The sequence below is a fragment of the Leptonychotes weddellii genome, chromosome 10 (assembly GCF_054177405.1).
Source record: "Leptonychotes weddellii isolate Sample4059 chromosome 10, ASM5417740v2, whole genome shotgun sequence".
NCBI classification, from domain to species: domain Eukaryota; kingdom Metazoa; phylum Chordata; class Mammalia; order Carnivora; family Phocidae; genus Leptonychotes; species Leptonychotes weddellii.
Window position 1 is genome coordinate 105,388,164 of NC_138378.1, and position 20,101 is coordinate 105,408,264.

The following is a 20,101-nucleotide window of genomic DNA, read 5'->3' on the forward strand; positions in this document are numbered from 1 at the left end:
ACAAATCTTACTTTTTTTCATGGATCTTATTAGGAAATCTCTAGTCTCCTCCCTACCTCACCCCCAAAACATTCTTTCCTTTTTCACCAGATGGCTTTTTCTGAAATACAAATCTAATGACGTTACTCTCCTGGTCAGAACTTTCCAATGACTCTTTCATTCTATAGCACTGTCCAGTAGCATGGAAACCAGCATGGTAGCCACCAGCCATGTGAGGCTGTTGAGCACCTGAACTGTGACAGAGGAAGTGAATTTTTAATTTTATTTAATTTGAATTAGTTTGAATTGAAACAGGTGCATGTGACTAATGGCAGCACTGTTCTACAGGATTAGGCCGCCGTGTCTGGGTCCTGCTTACTGTGGTGTCCTCGTCTTCTGACTCAGTGCCTGACACCTCATAGGTGCTCCAGACATACTCAGATGCCCAATTTCCACCAGAAGTGCTACCAGAACTGTCGTATATTTGACAGTGAAAATCACCTACTTTTATGGATGGAATTGACATTTGTCAGCTTGGCATCTGTAGCTTATGAAGCTATTCCAAGGGGACTGTTGCCAGCCTCCCCAGCCCTGCCTTATTTTACTCTTTCTACTCAGCTTCTACACACAGAATTACTCAAATCACTTACAGTTTCCCAAGCACGTTTCTGCACATGCTGCTTCTGCCTTTAATGCCTTCCCACCCTTTTCCCCCTTTATTCCCCTTTATCATCTAATTCTTCCTTCTTAACTTCAACTCCTCCCGGAAGCCTTCCCTGATACCCTAAGCTAGATTAAGTAGATTAAGTGTTCTTCCTCTGTGATCTGTAGCCTCTTGTTTATATCAGTGTATTGTAATTACCCGTTTGTTTGATGCCTTTCTAGATAGACTATAAGCTCATTGAAGGTGGGGACTCACCAGCCTTTATCCAGAAACTTCTTTTCTCCAAATCTTGCTGTTGCTTGCCTCGTAATCAGTACTTCCTCTGTTAGAAAAAGGATTTTCTTCTTCAATTACTTCAAGCACATGGCATCTTATAACATTGCCTGCTTAGTCCATTCAGAGCAGAGAAATAAAAAACATGAGTTACAATGACCTATCTGGTTCTACTCCAGTCCTGCATCGTTCACTCTAGCTATGCCCGCCCCTGGTTATCTGTCCCTTTCCTCTGCAAGAGTGAGAAACTGGCTCCTGTTGCCCACCAGCCACGTACCTGGTAGCATGGATAGCGGTTTCAATATTGCTGATTTATTTCTTCAATAGATTATTGAGATATAATTCATTCACCATACCATCCATCCACTTAAAGTGTATGATTCAGTGGTTTTTGGTGTATTCACAGAGTTGTGCGGCCATCACCACAATCAATTTTAGAACATTTTCATCACCCCCCAGATTGATTTACTACTATAAGATCACTCCCTGCAGTGTGGAGAATTGACTATAGTGGGCAAGAGTGGAAGAGGAAAGCAAGCAAAGGCTGTTGGGTAGTCTGAGTGGCACTTGGTGAGACTTTCCAGATGAGAAAGGGTGGGGACAGGGGGAGCAGTGAAAGGGGCTGGTTTGAGGGTCTTGTTTCAGAGAAGAGCCAGCAGGACTGATTAATAGTTTGGATGTGAGGCATCAGGAAATGAGGGAAAACCAGAGGCCTTCCACTTTGAGCCTGATGGTTGGGTGAGTGGTGATGCTGTGCATTTAAACTGGTCAGTTTTGGGGTGCAGCAGGTGAGGAAGTGGGTGGAGAGAGTCAGGGGTTTTAGTTTGAACATGTTAGGTTTGGGATGCCTTTTAGGCAGCCATGGGGAGATACTGAATAGGCCCTCAAATACATAATCCTGGAGCTCCAGGGAGAGGTCAGGGCTGGAGATGCAAAGTTGTGAGGATTACAGTAATACCTTTTTGGTAAGATTATCCTGAGAATAAGCAAAAGAGTATATGTGAAATTCTCTGATAAGGTCACAGGTACTTTCTTGGTAATGACTACTACATTATCTTCTTTAATCCTTCCTGTACTCTCTAAAGTACATAATACATGAAGTAGATTTTATATTATTATTATTATTTTACAGATGAGGGGACTAAAGCAGAGAGATTAATGTCCAGGCTCACACAGCAAGCAGGTGTGTGTGGATTAAACCCAAGACTGCCTCACTCCAAAGCCCAGGCTCTGGTTGCTATGCTCTCTTGCCTCCTGCTGAGTAATGAGTCCTGCTCCTGGGGCTGCAAACTGCCACTCTGGACAGACGCAGCCTCTGCTTCTGACCTTGTCCCCGCCACAGCTTACCCATCGTCCCCTCCCTCATCGCTCACATCCCTTTCCCACAGGGGGCGCCTCTTCACTTCTGTCAAAGGTACCCTCTCTTGCTGCCTATAGAGCTTCTGCTGAAGCCATGAGACTTAAACACCCCCATCCTCTTGGAGAGCAGGTCTCACACTGGAGTGTGCCTCAGAAGCACCTGGAAGCTTGTTTCAAATGCATGGAGTGGGGAGGGTGCCTCGTGAGGGAAAGAATGCTGCTCAGGATTACCCCCCCTCACGCCTCCCCCTCCCCGGGAGAAATGTGCTCATATCATCATCACTCCTCTTTCAACTCTGGTTTATTCTCCTCACCCTTGCTTTTACTGATCTCCCTAATTGCATAAAATTCTATTATGTCTTTTTTTTTCTTCTTAAGTAATCTCTACAGATAATGTGGGGCTTGAACTCATGATCCCAAGATCAAGAGTCGCATGCTGTACCGGCTGAGCCAGTCACGCGCCTTCCGTTATGTCTTCTTAGAGGAGGACAGTGTCCCTCCCATCATAACACATACTACATTTGCCATTTTACATTTATTTGTTTGATCATCTCTTTTTCTACTAAACTGTTAGCACCAAGAGAGCAGCCGCCATGTCTGGGTCCCGCTTACTGTGGTGTCCTCGTCTCCTGACTCAGTGCCCGACACCTTGTAGGTGCTCCAGACATGGACTCAGATGCCCAACTTCCACCAGAAGTGCTACTAGAACTATCATATATTCGGCCATGAAAATCACCTACTTTTATGGTTTGAATTGACATTTGTCAGCTTAGAATAGAACAATTATTATTATTATTATTTTATATATTTATTACTTGTATGGGATTCTAAACTATTCCAAATTACTGACTTTGCTTTAGAAAAACAGATTTCTAAAGCAAAACCTATTTGTAAGTTGGGGATTGTATAGAGATTGATATTTTATCAAAAGAAAAGTGTTTAAATTCAAAAAAGTAAATCTGGAAAAACAGGTACACCTTTGAATGAGTATATATATCACATATATATCTAACGTAATACCCACACCCCAACACAGAATTGTCAGAAAATTCGTGGGCCTTTAAGTTCCTTATTTACTATAGACAGCGACTGATAACGCTTTTCATTTTGGTTTAGATCCCTAGTTATCTGGCAAATGACACTAGTTCTGAATAGCAGTCTTTGTAGAAAATTAAAATGGAGTTTAATAAACTGTTGCTTCTATAGTAAATGCTTCCAATTTCGTTGCTGCCATTCCCTTTTGAATGCACCCTGGTCAGATTTCCACTCCTGTTCACTGCCAAAATTGGTTCTGTCAAGGAGACCAGTGCCGTCCTCAGTGTTAAATCCAGTGATGAATTCTCAGGACTTACCCAGGTTGATCTGTCAGTGGCCGTTGACATAGGTGATTGCTCCCTTCTACTTGAAACACTTTCCGTACTTGCCTCCAGGTGTCCTACTCTTCCAGTTTTCCTCCTCTTCCTCTATGGCCCCCTTCACTAGTTTTCCATACCTCCTTGAACTCTAAATGTTAGTATGCCAGAGGGACCACCTCTCTTTTCTGTATGTCCTCCCCGTAGGTGATACCATCCAGACTGTGAGCTTTTAATACTGTCTACATACCAGTGACTTCCAAACTTCTTTTTCTGGCCCAGACCTTTTCTCTGAGCTCTGACCTCGTAGATCTTCCTCCGAATCAGTACCTTCACCTGGATATCTAATACACATCTCACAATTAGCATGTTCCAAACTGAGTTCCGTGCCTCGCCCTACCAAACTTGCCTCTCTTTCAGTCTTCCCCATCTCAGTTAGTGGCAATCCTGTTCAGAGTTTGCCTAGTCATTAGTTGCTTAGTCAGAACTCCTGATGCTTCTCCATCTACGGTGTCAGATTATTAGATCAGCTTTATTCAAAAACACTGTCAAAATAGGCCCAGGATCTTGCCATTTCTTATTACTTCGACAGCTACTACTATTCTCCTAGCCACTCTTGTCTCTCATCTGGAATGTTGCAGGAGGCTTCTAATTAGCTGCTTCTTCCCAACTCTCTGATACTTCATCTTCCATAGTGCAGATGATCTTATTAAAATATAAGTTAGAGAATACCTGCCCCTGCTCAAAACCCACCAGCAACTTCTCATATCAGAGTAAAAGCTGAAGCCCTTATGCTGGCCTCTATAACATTGCTACTTTTCAGTCTGCTAAAGAAGCAATTTTGTTTTCTTTTAATTTCTAGTTTGAAGTAGATCAATACTTTACAAAAGTATAAAAATGAGTTACTACAGAGGCACCTGAGTGGCTCAGTTGGTTAAGCGACCAACTCTTGATTTCGGCTCAGGTCATGATCTCAGCGTCATGAGATTGAACCCTTCCACCCCCACCATCCCGCGTGGGCTCCACGCTCAGCACCAACTCTGCTGTCCCTCTCCCTCCGCCTCTCCCACACCCCTGCTTGCACTAACACACACTTGCGCACACTCTCTCTCTCTCTCAAATAAATAAATAAAATCTTTTTTAAAGTGAGTTACTACAGAGAGAAATTCCTCTGGTCATGATGAAGTAACTGATGTCATATTAGTTCTCCCACTATAAACTTCTAGAAAACTATTCTAAATAGAGCAACTGTTTTCAGAAACTAGTAAGTAGGGCAGGACTGTTTTCTGAGGGAAAGGAAATAGATGAGGAGAGCCCTGTGATTGCCCAGGCTTTCTACTGGGAGGTATTTACTAAAGTCTAGTGCTGGAGACAAAGCAGGGTAAGCGCTATTTGCTGAGAATAAGGAGAGAGAGATTGGAGTTTGGGGAGGCTGGAATTTGCCAAGAGGAATACCAGAGGGGAGGAAGCATGCAGAGAAAGAGCTCCCTAAACCTGCATACAGGTCCCTTCCATCTTTGGCTGAAAACTAAGCTGCGTTTGCATAGAATGAGATTTCTCAAGACCACCAAAGAACAACTACCTGGGAAAGAACAAGTCCCGGGGATTTGAAAGTGGAACAGCTACTCAAGCCCAGCCTGTTTTGGGGTTCCAACCAACCAGAGTAGAGACATCATCCAACACTGGGGACATTCAATAAAGACCCCAGGAAGGCCATACTTTAGGAGCAGGGTGAAAATAGCCCTAGATAAAAGTTACTCTAGGTCTGCACTAATGAAACTTTAACACAGGCCACAAAAGGACCAGCCTGTCCAAAAGTAAGTTAACTACCAGATTCTTTAGAAGAAGACAACAAAATCCAGACATTCAACAACATAATCCTCACAATTTCCATCATCCAGTGAAAATTTAGAGGACATAGGAAGCAACTGGAAAGTATGTTCTGTGACCAGAATAAAATTAGTCAGTATAAACAGATCCAGAAATAACAGGCATGATGCAATGAACAGAGATGGACTTTAAAACAGCCACAATAGGGGCACCAGCGTGCTCAGTCAGTTAAGTGTCTGCTTTTGGCTCAGGTCATGATCTCCAGGTCCTGGAATTGACTCAGCAGGGAGTCTGCTTCTCTCTCTCTCCCTATGCCTGGCCTCCCTGCTCATTCTCTCTCTCTCTCAAATAAATAAAAATCTTTTTGTTTTGTTTTTTATTTTATTATGTTACATTAGTCACTATATAATACATCATTAGTTCTTGATGTAGTGATCCATGATTCATCGTTCTTGTATAACACCCAGTGCTCCATGCAGTACGTGCCCTCCTTAATGCCCATCGCCTGGCTAACCCATCCCCCCAACCCCCTCCCCTCTAAAACCCTCAATTTGTTTCCTGGAGTCCATAGTCTCTCATGGTTCATCTTCCCCTCTGATTCCCCCCCTTCATTTTCCCCTTCCTTCTAATGTCCTCCATGCTATTCCTTATGTTCCACAAATAAGTGAAACCATATGATAATTGACTTTCTCTGCTTGACTTATTTCACATAGCATAATCTCCAGTCCCATCCGTGTTGATGTAAAAGTTGGGTATTCATCTTTTCTGATGGCTGAGTAATATTCCATTGTATATATGGACCACATCTTTATCCATTCATCTGTTGAAGGGCATCTCGGTTCTTTCCACAGTTTGGCTACCGCAATAACCAAACTGCGCAATAGTCAAATAAATAAAAATCTTTTTTAAAATTTTTTTTATTTTTTTTTAAAGATTTTATTTATTTATTGGAGAGAGAGAGAGTGAGAGAGAGCATGAGAGGGGAAAGGGTCAGAGGGAGAAGCAGACTCCCCACCAAGCGGGGAGCCTGACATGGGACTCGATCCTGGGACTCCATGACCTGAGCCGAAGGCAGTCACTTAACCAACTGAGCCACCCAGGCGCCCATAAATAAAAATCTTAAAAAAAAACAAAACCAGCCACACCAAATACCAAAAATGTAAAGGAAAATATTAGCATAATGAGGAAAAAAATGGAAATAAAAAAGAACCAACTATAAACATAACTGGAGGTTTCTGCATATATATTCTACTTCAATGACAAAAAGTTTTAAATTAAAAAATAGAACTTCTGGAGTTGAAAGAGATAATACCCAAAATGAAAAAGTCAGTGGATGGACTTAACAGTATATCAGAAATGACAGAAGAAAAAGTCCACTGAACTTAAAGACATAGCGATACAAACTATCCAAAATGCAATACTGGAAAATGAACAGAGCCTCCAAGACTTATGGGACAATGGCAAACAGCCTAACAGAGGGAGGAGAGAAAAATTATTTCAGGAAATATTTTTTCTCAAATTTCCAAATAAATTTTTACAAATTTGATGAAAACTATAAACCCATAGCTACAAGAAGCTCAACAAACTATAATCAGGATAAACAGAAAACCATACCAAGGCACATCACAATCAAATTGCTGAAAGCCAGTGATGAAGAAAAAGTATTAAAAGCAGCTAGAGGAAAAAATGTTATATACAGGGGGAAAAAGATAAGATTTTTGAAGTGATTTCTCATTAAAAACAATGCACTTGGGGTGCCTGGGTGGCTCAGTCTGGTAAGCATCTGCCTTCACTGAGGTCATGATCCCAGGGTCCCTGCTCAGTGGGGAGTCTGCTTCTCCCTCTGCCTGCCACTCCCCCTGCTTGTGCTTGTGCTCTCTCTCTCAAATAAATAATAAAATCTTTTTAAAAAAATGCATGCTAGCAGAAAATTGAATGGCATTTGAAAGTAGTGAGAGAACCTGTTTTTACTCCTTCTAAAATACATAGATTTCCTAGCTTTATCCACTGAAAAGTTCTAGAAGCAGTGATCGTCCAGGAACAAGGAGCACCCTAGAACCCTAACTGTGGTCTCTAAACACTCTTTCCTAGTAAAGGGAACCTGCAATCCTTGAAGGAATAGTTGATTCCAAGTGTGGGGCAGGACATACACAAGATAGGACTGGGGCATCTTACCAACCAAGTGGGTCATCTGTGCCAACCAAGGAAGCTAATGATATCTAATGGATATATTAGATTAACACAGGAGCCTACTTATAGGAGCTCCACTGGCCAAAGATAGGACGATTTGAACATCAAAATGATGATTGTAATGGATTGAAGTAATCAGATACATAAAAATCTATGAGTTCCTAATGATACTAAAAAAGAAAACTCCTGGGTAACCATTGGAGGTTGCTAGGGCACTAATTCATTGTTCTGAAATTTGTTAAATAGTAAGAAATGCCAAACATTTGTTTTTTACCTTTTCTGAATGATCAGTATTTCAAGATAAACAAATAGAGAAACTAATAAATGCAGAAAAGATGATAAAATTGGAAACTGGATCTTGAATCTAGGCAAATCATTAGTAAATGCTAAAGCCATTAGGTGAAAAGTTGATGGGGGACTTTATAATGGAGAGATGTAACCAATAACATCGAATCCACTGATTAATATTTATATTCCATTGTGTGCCCCCTATTTGATTTTTAAGTGCACCATATTACCTACAACAGATTCTAACCCCTTCTCAAAAAATGAAACGAAAGCAAAAACTTTAATCAAATCTCTAGCTCTAGCCACAGGGGATAGAGAAACAAATTAAATGGCACCAAGGAAATAATCAGTCAAATCCAGAATCTAGGGTATGCCACTAGATAACTTGCTTTCTTCACAAATAAATGACATGACAGAAACAAGGAAAAGGAAGAACTGTTATAGATTAAAAACAGAAACATATCAACCAAATGCAGTGTGTATGGACCTTGTTGGAATCTTGATTCTAAATGTAGATGGATATTTTTGAAGATCTGAGGAATTTTTTGGATGGACTGAGTTAAAATTTTCTTAATTTTTTTTTAGGTGTGATGATGGCATTGTGGTTATGTAAATTAAGTATTCTCAAATGAAATAATAAATTGTCTGGGATTTGCTCCAGCCACCTCATTCTAGACAAAAAGTTGAGCGAAGGAAGAATAGATTCAATAAGTTGGCAAATTTTGGTTTTTGTTGAAGTTTGGTGATGGGTACATGAAAAGTAGTCATTAGTTCACTCCCCATTTTGTGCATGTTTTAACATTTTTGGAATAAAACACTTTTAGAAACTCTTTTGCTTAAGGACCGTCTGAATATCTATAAAAGAGTCTCGCTCAGAATGTATACAGTGTTGTCTTACAATAAGGAACAATTCTAACAAGTTTGGTTTAAGTATCAGTTTTATGGGAGAAAATAGAATGATGCTAAAGGCAGTACGTATCCTTATAGAAATAAAAGGGTTTAATTGGTGTCATGAGGTAACACTGAAAATTCTTTACATGTAGACAAAAGCTATAAAAGCAGTAGGGGGCATTTGGTGATGTTAAATAGACCCACTCTGCCTGTTTTCCTGCCATTGGGCATTCCCTAAAAGGTGCATCCATCTCAGAGCCCAGAACGTGGATAAGACTGATGGGCAAGGCTTCTTGGTGACCCCTCCTTGGTTTCCCCTGCTCAGATGCTGAAGTGTCAGTCACCCAAGGCTGTTTCCTAAGAGACTGCTTTTGTTTAAAGGATTGGTGAAATGTATTTTCTATGGTCTAACACCATATTCCATTATGTATTGTGGTTTTTTATTGTTTTCCTTATCATGATTTATTATTTTTTTCTATTTTTCTTTGAAGTTTGCCCATTTTAATTCATGTTCATTTTTCGCTCTGTATGTGTTTGTGTTGTGCTTGGTGTCTTTGCGTCCGTTGTTCCTAGGTTACAGTATAGCCAGGATATACGCAGTCACTTGGCCGATGAGCATGCGCTGATAGCCTCCTATGTGGCCCGTCTGCAACACTGTGCACGGTCAGTGGTAGAGCAGCGGCAGCAGGCCGGTCGCCAAGGGCTGATCAGAGGGAGGGAGAGCTGTGTTACCTGGGCTTGCCAGCTGGAAAAAGCTCTGCATGTGGGGTTTTTCTTGAGAAGCTACCAGCTATGTTTGGCAGAGTTTAAATAATTGCTAAAGCATTAACTTCTAAAAGAGAAGGAGCCTTGCCAAGCCTGGGCACTTACCTAAACATATAGTCAGAAATGCTGTTTTCAAGTGGAATTCACTTCCTTCAGCTTACACTTAAAGGCTCTGTAAATGGCAAACATATGCAGTCCCAAAGATGTACATTCACAGAGCTCTTTGATGCAACCTCTTACTGCTCATTCTTGTCTAAATAATGAAACCTTTCTACCGGCATTCAGAGCATAGGGTTAATCAACCCACAGATATCTCACTTTGTCTAATCTTTGATACCATCACCCTGTAACATCTTTGCATGTTACAACTTCATCTCTTCCCCCAAATCTGGTCATTGTTGATTATTTAAACCACTGGTTTGCAATAGTGGTATTGGATCATTGTCACCTGAGGGAGACTTTACCCAAACAATATGTACGTCCACATGTGATAATTATACGTAATATAATAACTCCATATTCCCCTTTCTCTGAAAACTACTGGTAGTGACTCACTGTTAATGTGGGAATATGCCTGGTTCCTCAGTGGGTTAGGATAGAAAACATTTGATAACCACTAACTACAGCAAAGTTAACCCTTTAAAACAAAATGCCATTGCATTCAGGTAGACCCAGAGCTACCTGTCCACTCTGTGTCCATACCCATTCTGCAAGGAGAATAGCAGGTAAAGTTTAAATAATCTAAAGCCATCCCTCCACTCTACATAGCAGCAGATTGATTCTTACTCTTAGAGAGGAAGCGTAATTTATTAACTAAGCACATAAGAGAGTCTGGAGCCTTACATTTTGATCTTAGTTTTGCCCAGAACATGCCGTGGCTCCGTGAGAAGGTGTTGACCTTGGTTTTATTTCCTGTGATAACAAGAATAAATAATGTGAAAAAATATATATTTGGAAAGGACTGTTTTCTATATTATACTTCATACCATTTCCCATAGTTTTGCCAGTGTGACTAAATAGCTTTGATATTTTTTGGCATTTATTTAATTCTAAAGTCTACTTTCCTACTTCCCAAGTATGTTTAATAGGCTTTTCCTATGGGAGGGAAGGAAAGGCCTGATAATTGTGCATCATATCAACCAAGAGTGCCTCTTCAGCCAACAGATGATTTCTGTGCAGTCTGTCCCAGCTCCTTGGGTCTCTAGGAATAGAGTTGTCTCATCCCTGGCAGGACAGCTTACTTATTATCAGTAAGGGCAGTTGTCCAGGTGATTAAAAGTTTCCATGGTGAAAATAGAAGCAGAGTGTTGGCAGAGGCTGCAACCTGATATTTCAGCCCCAGAAGATTTATGGGAGGTTTAGCTAAGGTCCTCAAGCGTCCTGCCTTAGGGATTAGGCTTCCTGAGCAAGAACTGGTGGCTGGGAGCCCTGGGAGAACATGAGGATTGGGTGAGTACTGCATTTCTTCTTGATTTATAGTCTAAGGAACTGAGCTTCATGCTCCTCAAAGAAGTCAGAAATTTCCTGGCTAATTCTGAAAATGAAAGTCAGCTCAAGCAGAAAAATAAGGAACCTTTCTAATTTTCCTCTTAATTTTCATTGACCTTAAAACCTCTCATCAACATAAAGTTCTAGTTTCTGGTTGGAAAGCATAGCCAATTAAAGCAACCATGTCGTCCACACTTGGGTATAAATGACAAGTAGAATTAACCTTCCTAGGGAGATGGAACACGATGGAGGAGAGGGAGCTTTTTTGCACAGAGGAAAAAATTAAGTTTTTGTTATATCCCTTGCCAAAACAAAGGGCAGTAACTTTAAGTCCCATTTCTTAGGTTGCCAGTCCCTCTATAATATTATCCACTTGTATAATGTTCATTTTTGTTGTTTTTTTAAAAGATAAAGGTAGTTCTCTTATTTCCAACAAACAACTTTAAGGCACAAATATTACAGTTCAGCCTTGACCTTGGGGCCTTGACCCTAATGTATTAAAGCCAATTGATGGTAGCATGTTCTTATTACAAAATCATCTCATGAGAGGATGATGATACAGACTGACATTTGCATACCTAAAATTATAAAGTATTCAGAAGTGGCACAGGCAGAAGAAGTACATTAAAAAGAAAATCCATCCTAGAGGAAAGACCAAGTTAAGCTTAAAGACTTAGCCACAATGATAGAAATACAGAAAGGTGAAAAAAATCTAGGAAAAATACAGTTGATTCTATACATGAAAAGGTCAGATACATTTCTATCAATTTAACTTCACCCTTCCCAGATTCCCCCCCATCAGTAATTATTACAAGATTTGATGAGTATTGAACTCATGTCTTTAAATTTTTTCTTATTACTAATTGTGTTGCTAAATTCCATTCAGAGGTTTTTGGAACACCAAGAACCAAGGGCCAACGTAGAAGCAGGCCACAACAGCCATCTTGGGTCAGTTGTCATCACCACTGTTACCTTAAAGCATCTGCCAGACTTAAACAGAATTCTATAGCCACAGTCCCTATTAATCTAGGAGTGCCCTGCTATGGATAAATGACAGTTGATGTAACATGCTAAACTAAAGGAGTCCATTATTTCATAATTCAGTCAAAAGGTCATTGCATCACATATACACAGAGCTAGCCTACTACTCAAGAACACTTCCTTCATCCAGGTGCAGCAGTATCTGATATCCCACGTAAGTCTTAAAGACCTTAAAGTTAAGGTGCTGGTACTCTTGTGAAAGAGTAATGGACTAAATTAATTCACTCTAAGATGGGGCTCTAATTGTGGAACAAACATGGTGAAAGAAGAGAAAGACACATCGAAAGGGAATGTTTGATACCATGGATTCTTCTCCAGCTTTACCATATGTTAGACCTGCCCTTTCCTGGGCTCCTCAGTTTTCCTCAGTTGTTCAGCCAGTGTTAAGTGTACTTTTCTTTAGCCCTCTGTTTTTCATGATGCTTTAGTTTTCTCTTGATCTTTTTAAATTCAAGACCTATGTCTAAAAGTTATGAGTTTTTCCAAAACATTTGATTAGAAATCCCCCCTCAGACTTTGTAGATGCTCTGTCTTTTCTCGGACCTTGCATTCAAAAAGAAGTGCCCCTTCTTACGGCGTAGGAGTCAGGGGGATGCTGCTGAAAAGAAAGGGCATGTGTGGTCTCATCATTTCTCTATAAACCACCTTTCAGAAGACCATTATTATCTATGACCGAGGCCTCTTGTTTCTTTTGCTACCATACTTTTTTATAAGCTTTCTCCCATCTGTTCTTTCTAAGAGAAAAGCAAGGGTAGGGAATGTTTAATAGACACCTGTTGAATTTTTTGTCTCTTTGGCAGTGTCCTGGATAGTCCAAGCCGACTGGATGAGGAACACCGACTTATAGCTCGCTATGCTGCCCGGCTGGCTGCAGAAGCAGGAAACATGGTGAGTAAACGAAAGGTCCTAGTAGAGTAGCGGAGATTAGCATTATTTTAATATACAAATGGTAGGTGATAGTAAACATGAAACTTAGAAGAATAGGTACCTCAGGAACAGAAGGAGAGGAGTGGGTTGTTTAGGGAAGGGATTATAGTGGCCTTTAATTTTATCTACAGTATCCTCTATAAAAAATGAATCAAGAAAATCAAAGAGGGGCGCCTGGGTGGCTCAGTTGTTAAGCGTCTACCTTCGGCTCAGGTCATGATCCCAGGGTCCTGGGATCAAGCCCTGCATCGGGCTCCCTGCTCAGCGGGAAGCCTGCTTCTCCCTCTCCTACTCCACCTGCTTGTGTTCCCTCTCTCGCTGTGTCTGTCTGTAAAATTAATTAATTAATTAATTAAAATCTTAAAAAAAAGAAGAAATTCAAAGAGCTAGAATTTGGTTCTTTAAAAAGCAGTAAAATTAATTACCCCCTAGAAATCCTGATCAAGAAAAAAGGAAAGAAAATACAAATTACCAATATCACAAATGAAAGAAGGGACATTGCTACAGACCCTATAGTTATTATAAGGATGATAAGGGAATATTGTGAGCAACTTTTTGCCAATAAATTTGGCAACCTAGATGAAATAAGCAAATTCCTTGGAAGATACAAATTAGGGTTGTCTGGCTGGTTCAGTCAGTAGAGTATGCAACTCTTGATCTTGAAGTTGTGGGTTCAAGCCACATGTGGGGAATAGAATCTTTTTTAAAAAACGACACAAATTAACAAAACTGACTTAAGAAAAAATAGAAAATCTAAATAGTCCTAAATCTGTTAAGGAAATTGAATTTGTAATTAACTTCCCACAAAGAAAACTCTAAGCTCAGAGGGCTGAACTGTTGAATACTATCATATATTTAAGGAAGAAATAATAACAATCTGACATAAATTCTCAATAAACAGAGGAAGAAGGTACACTTTCCAAGTCATTTTATCAGGCTACTCTAAACCTGATACAAAAAAAAAGCCATTACAAGAAAATAAAATCCATAATCAAATTCTCTCATGAATATGGATGAAAAAACCTTTAACAAAATATTACCAAATTGAATGTGGCAATATGTAAAAAGGATAATACTCCATGATCAAGTGAGATTTATCCTAGGAGTACAGATTCATTTAATACATAAAAATCAGCCAACGTATTTCACCATATTAGCAGTTTAAAAAAGAAAATTATAAGATCATTTCAATAGGTGCAGAAAAAATATTTGACAATAATGCCCATTTATGATAACATTTCTCAATATACCAGGAGTCAAAGAAGCTTCTTCAATCTGATAAAGAACACCTACAAAAAAATGTACAGCTAATATTATACCAAAAGGTTAAATTTTGGAGTATTTCCTACCTAATATTGAGAACAAGCAAAGGTGTCCACTTTTCACCACCTCTATTCAAAATTGTACTGGAGGTCTTAGCCAGTGAAGAAAAGGGCATAAATGTTGGAAAGGAAGAAGTAAAGCTGTCCTATTTGCAGACGACATGATTATGTAGAGACAGTCCTAAGGAATCTACAAAAACACTCCTAGAACAGATACATGACTTTAGAGCAGTGTTGCAGGATACAAAGTCAGTGTACAAAAATTGATTATATTTCCATCTATAGCAGTGAGTAATTAGAAAACTAAATTTAGGAAAAACACCATTTACTGTAAGATTAAAAAAACATCAAATACTTATGGATAAATTTAATGAAAGATGTTAAGACTGAAAACTATAAAATATTGCTGAGAAGAATTAAAGAAAACCTAAATAAGTGGAGAGGTTTGCCATGGAATATTCACATTCAATATAGTTAGGATGGCACATTTTTCCAAATTTATCTGTAGATTCAATACCAATCCAAATCCCAATAAACTTTGAAGAAACTGGCCAACTGATTTTAAAATATATTTGGAAACCAGAGGACTTAGAAAAACCAAGTCTTTAAAAAGAGCAAAGTTGAAGGACTTAACAACTCTACTTGACATCAAGACTTACAAAAAGCCACAGTAATCAAGAAAGTGTGATATTGGCAAAAGAATACACAAGTGGGACGCCTGGGTGGCTCAGTCGGTTAAGCGTCTGCCTTCGGCTCAGGTCATGATCCCAGGGTTCTGGGATCCTTGCTCCTCAGCAAGGAGCCTGCTTCTCCCTCTGCCTGCCTCTGTCTCTCTCTCTCTCTGATAAATAAATAAAATCTTAAAAAAAAAAAAAGAATACACAAGTCATCCATACAGTAAGCTCACATGTATAAGGTCAAATGACTTTTTTTTTTTTTTAACAAGGCACAAAAGAAATTCAGTTGGGAAAGGAAAATCTTTTTAACAAGTGCTTCTGGAACAACTCTATATTTATATGAAATAAAGAACCTCAACCTCTTCCTCATACTTTACGTAGAAACCAGTTTGAGATGTATCATAAATTTAAACATAAAAGCTAAAACCATAAAGCTACTAAAAGAAGGCTTAGAAAAATATCTTCATGTCTTTGGAGCAGGCAAAGAATTCTTAGAGGAATCATGAACCATTAAAAACTGATAAGTTGGACCTTATTGAAAATAAATTCTTTCCTCATTAAAGAATACTATTAAAAAGACAAAGCACAACCTGAAAGAAAATATTTGCAACACGTGTCTGACAAAGGACAAACTATGTAACGAATTCCTGCACCTCAAATTCCTGCCCAAATTTTAAATGGTCTAAAGACTTGGACAGACACTTCACAGAAGAAGATATACAAATGGGCAATAAGCACATAAAAAGGTGCTTGATATCATTAATCATCAGGAAAATGCCAATTAAAACCATAATGACCCACTAGAATGACTACAGTGAAAAAGATTGACAACATCAATTGTTGGAGATGAGGTGGAGCACATGGAATTCTCATACACTGTATACCAAAAGTACATAAATTTGATTACATGTACATGAAATTCTAGAATAAGTAAAATTGATTTATAGTGACGGAAATCGCACCAGGTACTGTTTCTGGGAATGGGGATATTGAAATAAAGGTAAGGAAACTTTCTGGATTGATGGAAACATTCTGCATTTTTATAGAGGTGTGTGTTATAAGAGTTGTATGTATTTGTCAAGACCGATTGGATGGCATACTTAGGATATGAGCATTATATCTCAGTTAAAAGAAAAAGGAACCAAGAATGGTGAATATGTAAGTTTGATTGCATTGAGAAATGGCTACCCAAGGATTTGCCATGGGTTTACTGCAATTTTGAAATAATTTATAATAAAATGTTCTCTTTTTTCTTTCATTTCAGCCCTTTACTTTCCTTGAAGAGTTATGTGCATATTAATATCCATTTTTCCTTCCCTCCCTCATGTATGTATTCATTTGGCAAATATTTATTTTGTTCCTATGATGTGCCAGATTGGATACTATGATGAACAAATGATTCCTGCCCTCATGGAACTAACAGTCTAGTGAAAGAGACAAACAGTAAACAAATACACTATTAAACTTAACTATAGGGGCGCCTGGTGGCTCAGTCGGTTAAGCATCTGACTCTTGGCTTCAGCTCAGGTCGTGATCTCGGGGTCCTGGGATCGAGCCCCGCATCAGGCTCCCCACTCAGCAGGGGAGTCTCTTTCTCTCTCTCTCCCTCTGTCCCACCTCCCACTCATGCTCTCTCTCTTTCTGAAATAAATAAAATCTTAAAAAAAAAAACAATTACAAATAATTAGGTGCACTGGAGGAAAAATGGAAGGAACTATGAAAATGGATAGCAGGTCCCTGACATACACTGTATGGCCTCTGTGAGAAAGTGTTACTTGTGTTGAGATCTGAAGATAAAAGAATTCATTTTCCTGAGAACTAAAAAGGACTGAAACCCAAAGCAGCCCCTGGGCCACTGTTGCTGCCACTCCTGCCCTATGCTTAGGTTTTAATTGTCTTGAGGTGCAGTGGGCAAAACCTTGTATGTATGCAAAGTGGAGAGTTGGAAATGAGGCTTTCACATTAAGCTAGGCCCCTGAAAGCATTATAACCCGGTGAAGGTACAGTGTAGAAGACCATCCGCCAACACAAAGATAGGACAAGAAAGCTTTAGGTTCTCCTCCTGTTGGAGTGGAAGAGGTCTCCCCTGGGGATTCACAACCTTAGTCCTGTCTGTACTTGTGTTGGGTGCATTTACATTACTTCATAGATTGAGAAACACCAAAGTAAAATTTTAATATAAAATTAATCCTACGGCATTGAGGAGAAGCAAAATATAAATCCTCTCCTGAGGTTAACATTCTCAATTGAGGCCAAGCAGTGATTCCCACAGAAAGAGTCCAACTAAACATGAACTCCTGAGCATCTCTGTCAGTGACTTTAGATACTAGAATCATTGGCTATAGAATAACTATGTTTAAAATTTCTTCAGACCTGAGGGGCACCTGGGTGGCTCAGTCATTAAGCATCTGCCTTCGGCTCAGGTAATGATCCCAGAGTCCTGGAATCGAGCCCCACGGGGGGCTCTCTGCTCAGCGGGGAGCCTGCTTCTCCCTCTCTCACTGTGTCTCTCTCTGTCAAATAAATAAAATCTTTAAAAAAAATAAAATTTCTTCAGACCTGAAAGAAGGAATTAAAAACATGATAAAAGAAAAGACTATCTAAAGAGACTGGAGATGAAAACAAACCAAACAGAACATAAACATTTTAAAAACAAAAGTTGCTGAAATTTAAAACTCAGTGGATGGGTTAAATGTTAGGTCAGACACAGCTGCACAGAGAATTAGTCTGCTGGAAAATACATGTAAGAAGTTTCCCCAAATGGGGGCGCCTGGGTGGCTCAGATGGTTAAGCATCTGCCTTCAGCTCAGGTCATGATCCCAAGGTCCTGGGATTGAGCCCCACGTTGGGCTCCCTGCTCAGTGGAGAGCCTGCTTCTCCCTCTCCCTCTGCTGCTCTCCCTGCTTGTGTTTGCTCTCTCTTCCTCTCTCTCTGTCAAATAAATAAAAATAAAATCTTTTTAAAAAAGACGTTTCCCAAATACAACACAAAAAGGTGAAAAATTTGAAACAAGGTTTTCAGACATGGAAGATGGAGAACCAACAGTCAACTCATTGGAATCCCCCCACCTCCCCCCCCAAAAAAGGAAAGTAAATTTATTTTCTATTAGGGGAGAAAGTATTTGAGGGATTAATGGCTGAAAAAATTTACAAAATTGATTCATGACATGAATCCTCAGACTGAAATATCACAATGAGTCCTAAACTGGATAAATAAAAGTTCACACCTACGTGTATCCTAGTGAAACTGCAGAATACAAAGACAAGATACTCAAAAAGCAACCAGAGAGGATAGATACCTACAAAGAATTGATAATTAGATTTCTCAACACCAAGAACAATATAACAATTGTTTCATTAACAAAAAAAACCCCTTTATTTAAAAATAAATAACACATCCAATTATATCCGGTCCTACTAATGTTTATGTTGAAACTTTAAGAATTTTCTTTATGAAAAAAGATAGTCAAATATCATTAATATACTGAAAGTAACTAAACCTGTCAAAGGAAAAGGAAAAAGACTTTTTCTGGCCAGGATTGAGAAGGGTCCCGGTGAGACTCATGCTAAAAGAATAATACTGATGGCTAACTTTTATTGACTGTTTACTATGTGCCAGTCATTATTCTAAGTGCATATTTTAGCTCATTTATTCATCAAAACAATCTCATGAGAAAACTAATCTTCTAAAAGGTAAGGAAACTAATCAAGGTGACAGTTTGTAAGTGGTCCAGCTGGGACTGGGGTACTAGTCTGCCAACTACTGAGATTTAGCTACAGAAGGTTGTAGTTCAGGAAGAGCATTAAATCTGGAAGAAAAGAGGAAGACAAAAGGAGGAAGGATCTGAGGCTGAAACAACAGACTATGTGAGCATGAAGGGAACACCCAGTGTGGGGCAGGGGGCTGTTTCAACTTCTGTGAAGGCCCTGAGCTCGGAGGTTGCAGCGCCTATAAGATGCTTGTGGCTAGAGCCCCGAGAACAATATTTGGAGTGAAATTGGACTAGACAGGCAGCCAGGTGTCTCAGGACCATCTTCCATAAACATAGTATATTACTTTTAGGAATTGTACCAATTTATCTTTACTTCTTCATAGAGAAATAGAGTAACGAAAGCTTCCAGTGGAGAGTTCTTGCTTTGTTTCTCCTCAAAAAAGTAATTTATTCCTTTGGGTTTGTTTAGACTTCAAACTTTTCCTTGAGAATCTAGTATTAGGTCACACATCTGACTCCTAGCATTACAACTCTAAAGGTTAGTGGAAAAGAACAAAATGGAGGGGGCGGGGCAAATCAGGGAAAAAGAAAAGTTCCATTTAATCAGTTACACCTTACATGTGTCCTCAGTCAGTCACAACTGTTTAGGTCATTGTAGAAATTAGAATTTATAAAATTAAATGTGTTGAGATAGACAGCATTGTGGTTGAATTTTTAAAATGAAGTGTATTTAATGCCATGATGTAGTCTTAACTGACTTTACCTCATGCTTTTAAAATATTGTAAATAAAAGCTCCAAAGCCATTTGACCCTGGAAAGGAGGTCACAGTTCTCCTTTCCTGCAAACAAGATAAGTCTGTTTACACCTGATAGTTTCTGTTGCCAATTCTCTAATTTGTGTGAAAATGATCATTGTTAGAGTGGTCTTAAGAGAAATACTGATACGGTCCCTTTCATCTTCAGTTTGTTTTCCAAAGTGTAGTTATCTTATTAAATATTGGGCCTCTCAGGAAGGATTCTTCTTGACTAGATTTCTGTTAAACAGAAGACTACTAATCCGCTAATCTCTCACTCATACAAGTGCTTTGCATAAAGTGGGTGTAGTGCTCAAAAGAATTTATTTATAACCTGCCAGGTAGGCTTTGTATTGATTTTTCTTTTTTTTTCAAAAACCTTCTTTAACAAAAAAAGACCATTAAATTACTTGAGCAGCCAGCATTGCACCCCATGGAGTGCCTCCGTAGCAGATCCGTCCTGTCTCCTTAGGTGACAGTATGGCCACTGAAACCTCTTCAGGCTCACCCTTGAACAAAGAAATTCGAGGTTGCTTAGATGAGCTAGGA

General features: G+C 39.3%; 1 protein-coding gene across 10 annotated transcripts in view; it reads left to right on the top strand.

The window, feature by feature from the left end:
- Positions 1-20,101, top strand: part of DTNB (dystrobrevin beta) — a 174,796-nt gene that overhangs the window by 106,292 nt on the left and 48,403 nt on the right. For 6 of the 10 annotated variants that reach the window (XM_081797092.1, XM_081797093.1, XM_081797095.1 and 3 more), the window contains exons 7-8: positions 9,400-9,489; positions 12,921-13,008. In XM_081797092.1, coding sequence (XP_081653218.1) covers positions 9,400-9,489; positions 12,921-13,008 — 178 coding nt within the window. The remainder of the gene's footprint in view (positions 1-9,399; positions 9,490-12,920; positions 13,009-20,101) is intronic. The other 4 variants (XM_081797097.1, XM_081797099.1, XM_081797101.1 and 1 more) reach the window with 1 other exon arrangement.